The 9100-nt window shown below is 38.8% G+C and overlaps 1 protein-coding gene across 1 annotated transcript in view; it reads right to left on the bottom strand.

Moving 5' to 3' along the window:
- GTPBP10 (GTP-binding protein 10 (putative)) overlaps window positions 1-8916 on the bottom strand; it is a 14082-nt gene extending 5166 nt beyond the window's left edge. Inside the window, exons 1-5 of the mRNA XM_008943490.1 lie at window positions 8714-8916; window positions 8530-8621; window positions 7197-7341; window positions 4463-4536; window positions 1443-1495 (exon numbers count right to left, since the gene is read on the bottom strand). Of these exons, the coding sequence (XP_008941738.1) occupies window positions 1443-1495; window positions 4463-4536; window positions 7197-7341; window positions 8530-8621; window positions 8714-8853 (504 nt within the window). The 5' untranslated portion in view covers window positions 8854-8916. The remainder of the gene's footprint in view (window positions 1-1442; window positions 1496-4462; window positions 4537-7196; window positions 7342-8529; window positions 8622-8713) is intronic.
- Between the last annotated feature and the right edge of the window lie 184 nt (window positions 8917-9100).

The following is a 9100-nucleotide window of genomic DNA, read 5'->3' on the forward strand; positions in this document are numbered from 1 at the left end:
TTGGTTGGTGTTTTTTTTTTTTTTTTTTTTTTTTTTTTTTTTTTTTTTTTTTTTTTTTTTTGTTTGTTTGTTTGTTTGTTTGTTTTGTTTTGTTTTGTTTTTTTTTAAGGCTATAAACAATCCTGTTATTTCCAGCAGTTTTCTAGGATAAATTACACTAAACTAGCACATAAAATGACTACACAAAAAAAAATTCCCCTTAGATGTGTACATGTCTACAGGGAACTTGACAAATCAGACTTAACTTGTTCAAAGTTTCAAGCATTAACTACCAAATCTCCCTAGGATCATTTCTCCTGAGAGTGAAAAGAGGTGTTTTCTGTCTTTTCATATCTGAGAGGTATGCTTTTCTGGTTAACTCATCTGAAACCCTTTTATGCATCTACTTTTTATCTTGGAAGTGATGAGTCCAGGACTGTATGTATGATATGCTTAAAAAACAAAATAAAAGCACATCAAAGCAGATTCAAGTTTGAGGAATTAAAATGTTTCCTGTAACCTCACATGAACTCGAAGTCAAAAAATCTATTAGTAAGTCTCATTTAGTGCTGTTTTTCTTCCCCTCAGTGGATACTGAGGCATCACACAATTATCTGAAAACTTTACCTGAAGAAGCAGTGTGGAATTGGGTTCACAAAAATTCAGGTGGTAGGGCAGTAGCTCCATCAGATCTCCAGCCTACCACAAAAGGAACTGGACCCAGGTATCTCACCTCTCAGGCAGTGCACTGTCCTGGAAATCACTATCGCTTCATACTATTTATGTTTTTATTAAAAAGAAACAAACAACATAAAAACCAAACCACAAAAGACAAACAGAGCAGCCAACCTAGAAAGCCAGGACAGGAAGTTATGGTAACCAGGTTATGGTCACGAAATTCCCTGTCATTCAGCACTGCAGATCTGCAGCTGTTGAACAAATTTGCCTGTGTTTAAAATCCATTCTGAAAATGACTTATTCATTTCAGAGCTCTCTGTATAGCCAACTTGCAGAAAATTTGCCGCTTCTAAATAAAAGTAACAGGTTAGTCTCTGAAACAATGACTTTTTTCAAGTCCTAAACTTAACAAGAGTATGCTAGGACACAGCAATCTCAATTCCACACAGAAGCTCAAAATTCAAAGATTATAAAGCAGGATTAGAGCCACAGAAAGGAGACAAGGCAATGTGAGTAGCCATTTACTGAAGTGACTTGAAATCTGCTCAACATCCTATTACTGCATTTGGCTATAAAGCTCTCTTCTTATTACTTCATAGAAACAGTACTTTCTCCACAACTTTCTTTAGGGCCACATAACTGCATTTTATACGTATATATCAGATATACATACATGCAAAAAAAAAAAAATCTACAAGGTGCCTTTTTCTTTGTGAAATTATCTTAAGCAACATAACTATTATACACCACTTTAATGAACAACTAGAATGAGCTCTCATACCCACCTGTTTATAATCTGCATACATGATCTTTCCTAGTTCAGGTTGTACTGTTGTAACTATGACAAAGGAAAAAAAGAGGAGGGGCAGAAAACAAAACTGGTTTTAAACTTTTAAAAAATGTTAAGGTTACAAAACATTTAAATGTTGCAGAACTTTCTCACTTTGTATTTAAATAAAACAAATGGTTAATAGCAGGAAATAAAAAAAGAAACACAAATGGGTTGCTAAGAATCACTGGAAAAGGAACAAAGGAAAATCAAAACAAGAGAGCACAAAATCAGACCACTTGAAAAAGCCCAATGGTTCACCAAATCTTGGCATTGTGTGCAATTCCATTATGGCCATCCCATAAAGGACTGGAGCTAGAAACACAAAAAGGATTATACAAGGCTGTGGGGAAAAAGGCTGTAGAGAATCAGGAGTGGTACAAGAAAGTCAACAGAAATTATCATTACTTGTATTCTTGCTTTTCAATTAGAGCATGATCAGATGGTCAATCCTAATTTACTCATAGAAAGTGATTAATACTGGCATTTTTCAATGTAAACTTCAAAACCAAAATCTTACTCTGTTGCAAATTTACAAAGCATAAAGAAGTTTATGCAAAGGAACTTGATGGTGCATATTCAGTGGACAGAGGATCTTGTAGGAGCTTAACAAGGCCAATTGCTGGGTCCCACACTTGGGTCACAAGAACCCCGTGCAATGCTACAGGCTTGGGGAAGAGTGGTTGGATACTGCCTGTCCGAAAAGTACCTGGAGGTATTAACTGACAGCCAGCTGAATATGAGCCAGCAGTGTGCCCAGGTGGCCAAGAAGGCCAACAGCATCCTGGCTTGTATCAGGAACAGTGTGGCCAGCAGGACTAGGGAAGTGATCATGCCCCTGTACTCAGCACTGGTGAAGTCACACCTTGAATGCTGTATTCGGTTTTGGGCACCTCATTACAAGAAGGACACTGAGGTGCTAGAGTGTGTCTGGAGAAGGGCAACTAAGCTGGTGAAAGATGTAGAGTACAAGTCTTACGCAGAAAAGCTGAGGGAACTGGGTCTGTCTAGTCTGATGAAAAGGAGGCTGAGGGGAGACCTTATCACCCTCTACAACTACCTGAGAGCAGGTTGTGGAGAGGTGGGTGCCAGTCTCTTCTCCTAAGTAACAAGTGACTGGACCAGAGGAAAAGGCCTCAAAGTTGCACCACAACAGGTTTAGGTTAGATATTAGGAAAAATTTCTTCACAGAAGAGGTTGTCAACCCTGGAACAGGCTGCCCAGAGGAGTGGTTGAATCACCATCCCTGGGCCTGTTGCAAAGTAGCATAGATATGGTGCGTATGGACATGGTTTAGCAGTGGACTTGGTGGAGTTAGTTTAAAGGTTGGACTCCGTGACCTTAAAGGTCTTTTCCAACCTAAACAATTCCATGACTATGAGTCTCAAATGTAATAAAATCGTCTGAGACCATGAGTTAAATAGACCCTGCATCAACAGGCTGAAGCCCTATGCAGATCTACACATGAAAAACTGAGGTGATTAAATGAACTGGATACTGAAACAGTTCTTTCTTCAAAGTATTTCTTATAATTAAAAGCTGTGTAACATATTTAGCAGGCAATATGGTTATCCCCTGTTCTTTATTATAAACCTGTGTGGTGGTACAGACCCCACAGTACCCTGGGCTGCTTTGCAGTGAGGCTGGCTCCTAGGCTGTGCTGCAAAACCAGTACCACTGTTGCTTGTCTTGCAGCGTAGGAGCCTGGGAAAGCTAAGTGCATCCCAGAGCCTTGTACATTCCGACCTCGTGCGTCCACAAGTGGAAAAGTACTAGCCTAGTACTGACCCCAGTCAATCATCTTGTGACCCTAGAAGTACTGGTCCTATGGGAAGTCTCTGGGATATCAGTGGGCTGAGTCTTGGCGTCTCCCCTTGAGCTGGGACACCTCTCAGGCCAGACTCTGACTGTCCGCTGGTACAGCTGACAAAGGGAATCACTGTCTGCTTCCAATAACCCAGCAAAGGGAGACCTGAGTACTCAGGATCCCCAGGACTTCTGCAAAAATCCTAGAGATCCCAGGTTACCCAAATTTACTTTAATCTGCAGAAAGATACCATCTAACTTATAGTTTAACCTCTAAAACCACATATAGCTGTGAACCTCTACAACTGTATATAGCTGTGTGTATGTGTGATTTGCTTCTGCCTAACAACTTTTGTTGAATCTTATGTGAATAACTGTATTTACTATAGCCAACTGTTGATTTTGATTAAGCACTGCTAGTTTACAAGTTATCTCATCAGTGTCAATATAATCAAATTGCTGCTGTCAATTCCCTCAAAAGGACTAGGCCTGGAAGCAGAGGTAGATCTAACCTTATTCTCCGAAGGAGTTTGGAGGGTAAGGGGATCTATTCTGAACCTCATGAGTGAATTGGAGGGTTTCCCTTTACCTCTAGCATCCCCAAGCTCCCTGATATTCTTAGTCATAAACTGCTGACCGGGTCTAAGGCTGGATTTAGCTGCACCTAGACTCTTCTCTCAGAAGGGGTTTAGAAAGCAAGGGTGTCCCCATTCTGAAACCCTGGTAACTCAACGTGAGAACCATCCTTGCCCCACTACCATTTGCAATCCCCAGGACAATCACCCTAACACAACTCCAAATTATTTTTACTGTGTACATGTATTTACTCGCACAAACATCGCAATCCCATTGATTTCTTTAGTCATTTGCCGTGTAATGTAGTAACCTTGCCATCAAGCTGAACCTTGATTAACCTTTGTTAATTCCTTGCTTCACCATTTTTACCAAACATTGTTAAACCATTAATCTTTCTTAATAAGTTGTATTGCTGCTTTCATCTGAGTGAGGTGGATTCCATGACAAGCAGTCTTAATCAGGAGTCTGCAACAAGGCACTTAAGCAATTTAAAGTGGAAGCACTCTTTTACAGCCCCCATGACAATGGGCAAACCAAGTCAGAGAAAAGACATTTTGCTTTCATACTGCTCTAAAAATAAGAGTATGAACTTACATGCATAACTTGCAATCGCAGGTTTGGCATGAGAAATCTTGCTTAGCAAGGATGATTTTCCTGCATTTGGAAACCTAGAAAGAAAGTCAGGATTTAAATAGTGAATAAATACGTCTATCATTGCTGTATATTTTATTACTGAACACACTGTATTACCTTAGTCAAACTGAACACTATCAACTCATTTCTGCAGACCTACTTACTCAGACTTCTTAAAAAAAAAACACAACAAACCCCAGATCATTATGTTGTGGTGGTTTGGTTTGTTTGTTTGTTTTAAAAAAAAAAAAAAAATCAAATAATAATATTTTTTCTAAATCCGACAATGTTTCCTAAGGGTGCAGGCAGGGCAAGTATGTAAATACACATGTAACAGATTTAAGGGAAATCTTTCAAAATCACCTGGAGAGAAACACAGCATCAGCATACAGGTCTACTTGAATTCAGTCTTTACATGCTCTAGCTGATTTTGCAAATTAAATTCTGGACACCTGTCATGCAAATACATCTTATCCGTGGGATTCAGTCTTTTGGTGTACAAACCATGATTAATGAAACATTCTACGAGTACCAATGATATCTATGCTACAGTTTAGTTAACTCTATAGGGACATATATATGAGGGGAAGAAAAAAAAGAGGTTTGTGTATATATACACAGTTTATGTTCTTAACGCAACCAAGTTGTATAAGGGGTCTTGAAATTAGAACTAACCTGCTTTGTTACCAAGTAAACCAAAAAGAATACCAGTGAAGCCTTAGGAGCTGGTCTGGGCAGGCCTGACTGTTGCAACCTTTTCCCTTCACAAGGGATAGCTATACCTGCATACTACAACAGAAACGTTCCTTAAGGGATGTGGTAACTTTTACAAGCACTTCTTCACAGATTACAGCTACCCACTGAAATGGAAACCTAAGTTAAACATGAAATTGTAACACAGGCTTATTTTAAAGATAAATCTGAGCTGTAAAAGACACAATAGCCTTGATCCATGTCAGACTTGAAGCCAGCACTGATGTCAGGTGATTGATAGACTGTAGTCCCTATTCACAGCACCTGCTCCACACAGGAGAGCACACAAGGCTGTGTTCCAGTCAAATCCATAAACTGCAGAACATTGCACTGGGACAATGAACAAAGAGAACTGTGCCTATGGGCAACTGAATACTGGTCACAAGATACAAAGGCACGTGTCCCACAGAAAACTGTACGCTCTCCACTTGAATACAGGCAGAACCGTGACCTGCTAACATGGGCAGCTAATACGAACATGATCTAATGAGAAATAAGAGCAGCATGACATTAATGGGCTTTATAAAGGGTTGTGTATGGGGCCTTCTTAAAAGAGACAATTACTCTGGTTATAACAAAGAAACTACAGAGAGCAGTTTTAATGCACTCTGATGCTGAAAGGTACCTTAAAGACATTCTGGAAGGTTACTCTGGTCATCTCCTCAAGTGGGTATTTTGTTCCCACTGAGGTACAATATGCTTTTTGAAGTTTAAATTGCAACCTATACCACACATCACAACCTGTACCCAAACCTGATGGGCCTTTCTCCAGCCTGGATGTTTTTAAACTGATCTAACAGCAAACTACTCGCAAATCTACTGCAGTAAAAATAACAAACACGAAGCAAAGAGATGAAAGTACAACCACAAACTATCAAGGGACTGATTCATACTTTAAACAAGAAAATAATACGCTCCTCTAATTAATTGGTAATGTTTTTTTGTATAATTCTAAAGGGAAACAGTCAGCTAAACTACAAGCCAAAATTCAAGATTAAAGCACCACCAGTGTCACAGAACTCCTGTACTTTCCCCACACTTGAGAACAAGAAAAAAAAATTCTCTATTGTGTAACTACTGAAGACTACTTGATTATTACATAATTTTAGATAAATGTGATATGAACTATTTCTAATAAGCAAAAAAGGAAAAATGTAGGTAGAAAACCACACTGTCTTTCTGAAGTTTCCCTTCTTTCATGGTATATACCAATTTTCTATCCCATTTCCTTTTCAAACCCCTAGTCATTTTATGGTTTTTATTAATAAGGACCAGGGACAAAAGGGGCAGGGGGTTAGCAGATGCTGAATCCACAGATATTTTTACAACTGCAGTTTGTTGAAAGCTTTCTCCAAATAAAAAGACATTTAACTGCATTGTTATAAAGCAGCAACATTGAAAAGCACCAGAGCAAAAGAAGTGCTCAGAGAAAGAGCAAGTCCTGATGTTCCAGTTTGTAATTTACTTCCTTTCAACGTTCCAAGCTGTTTATTTGGAAGAGCAGGCTACGCAGCCTTTCTTTAATACCACTCTTAAACTCTCTTTAATATCACTACTGAAAGGAACCACTTGTGCCACTACCATAAAGCTGAAGATGCAATACGGACAGAGTTCTATGTTTGCTCTGTTTTACACCTCCTACTTCCTTCACAAATATTAGCTATTACTATTTTGATAATCATTGCAATTACTAAATTGAATTGCATGAATATATACTACCGTGATTCAGGAAGCCCTTCACCCACAAAAGCATAACCAATACCTTCTTACTTTTAAAATTAATCCTAATAGGTATAAATGCCATCTGATTTGCAAACTCTAATTTTAGTAGCAACGCAAATATACAGTAACACTCATCTTCCAAACTCTCAAATTTCTTTTAAAACCCACTTGAAATTTACTGTTTTGTTTCCTAATGTCAGTCTCAAACTACAGTACTTACCCAACCAAGCCAACGTCTGCTATGAGTTTCAAATCAAGACGAACGATTCGCCTCTGACCTTTGCAAGGCACAAAGTTTGTGGCCAAAGAGCCTCCAAGGCCTCCACGAGCTGCTAAAAACCTCTCTCCTGCTGTATTAAGCTCTCCTGAAAATAAATACATTGGTGAGAAAGCACCATCCCCTGCAGTATTTCATTGTGATTTTCCACTTAAATCTATCTTCAGTGAAGAGGGAATTGTCTGTATGCTTTCTTGCCAGAGCTGTGCACTCAGGGTCAAAGTTGTCTTTCTTTGGAAACAGATGAGAGCAATCGCACCCCCACATTCCCTTCAGTCATATAGTTCAGTCACTTCAAGAAAAATGCTAAGTATAGGTGGGCAAAGTATGACCAAGATGGTTGTTTTGAAGCCTCTGATGCTTGAATTCAAGAATGCAAGGAAAAAAAACTGCATTGACAAAGATGTGGCTACAGCAAAGTCTTCAGATCTTCCATATTTTTCCACTAGGATGCAGGCTGATCTAGTTGAGGATGTCCCTGCTCAATGCAGAGGGGCTGGACTAGATGACCTTTAAAGGTCCCTTCCAACCCAAAGCATTCTGTCATTCTATATAACTTTCCTTAGGGTTAGAATGTAAGAATAACCAAAGAAAGCAACATTTGACTATATAATCCAAGGATGGTTTTAGACACTGACATGCCTACATGACAAACAGTTCTTGCCATGCATCCAAGTTGTTAAACATACAAACCAGTCATTTGGGAATTTAGTCTGAACTCTGAACAGTATGAAAAAAAAAAACTCTAGGAAACTGAAAAGGAACCATTAAGAGCTACTCCAAGAGTACTGTTATTAAAAGAGATCTTCCTGGTTACTATCAAATACTACTCTTTAAAAAAAAAAAAAAAAAAAAAAAAAAAGTATAAAAATCTTATTTTAGATAACCTGAAATGCTGTCACTCAGCAAACACCTTTACGTTTTAAGCAAAGGCATAATTCAGTAAAATTATAGGGACACTGACCTGTTTATAGACACATAATTTATGTAAAGTCATTAATGACTCCATGGAAGATGAGTACGACTTCCAGCCTTTAACACTTGTTTGCAAGGGCAATTTTCTTTCTGCTGCATACAGTGATACAAATTGAATACTGCTCATCTTTGGAAGGGGTCCCTGCTTTCCAGCAGTTTCTAAAATGTATTTTTTGTCAAATCTTTGTCCAAACAAAGGAAAATGAACATGTATTTTGGGAGATGTGTTATGTTAAAACATCCTAGTGTTAGAAGTCTGCAAGGTAACATGAATAAATACGACCAAACCAAAAGCTCTTACCAATCTGCTTGCCATCATCAGAAAGAACTGAAATCCCCAGAGGCACATGAACTTCACAATCTTTTCCTTTTCCACCTTTTAGTGCTCTAACACTGGGAGAAATGAAACCAGGCTGAGTAACTTAAGTTGGTATTTGCTTTCTGTAAAAGCTGTATATATGAACTTTCAACAAACAGACTCTTACCTGCTGTTGGCTCCTGTTCCAGCTACAAATCGCTTGTGGGGATACCTTTCCCTTATGCTCTTTAATGTAGTTCTTTCTTGGGCAACGAACCAGACATCACCACCTCTCCCTCCTTCCCCTCCTAGACGAGGATATCCCATTCCACCAGTGCCTCCTCTCACATAGAGCCGCAAGTTATCTATAAAGTTGCCATACTAATAAAACAACACGTTTTCTATCAGTATTATGCTCCGTTTATATTTAACGTTGTCAGTATTTGAAACAACGTGGCTAAAAACGCTGGGATTAAACTTTTTCTCTAACGGCAATGATAAAGGTTCAAGAAACAGACGTGTAACCCTGCGAGGTAATGGAAATATCTGACGTTTCCTCGTCTCCCAGCCCACC

The sequence above is a fragment of the Merops nubicus genome, unplaced genomic scaffold (assembly GCF_000691845.1).
Source record: "Merops nubicus isolate BGI_N331 unplaced genomic scaffold, ASM69184v1 scaffold12557, whole genome shotgun sequence".
In the NCBI taxonomy this organism is placed as follows: Eukaryota; Metazoa; Chordata; class Aves; order Coraciiformes; family Meropidae; genus Merops; species Merops nubicus.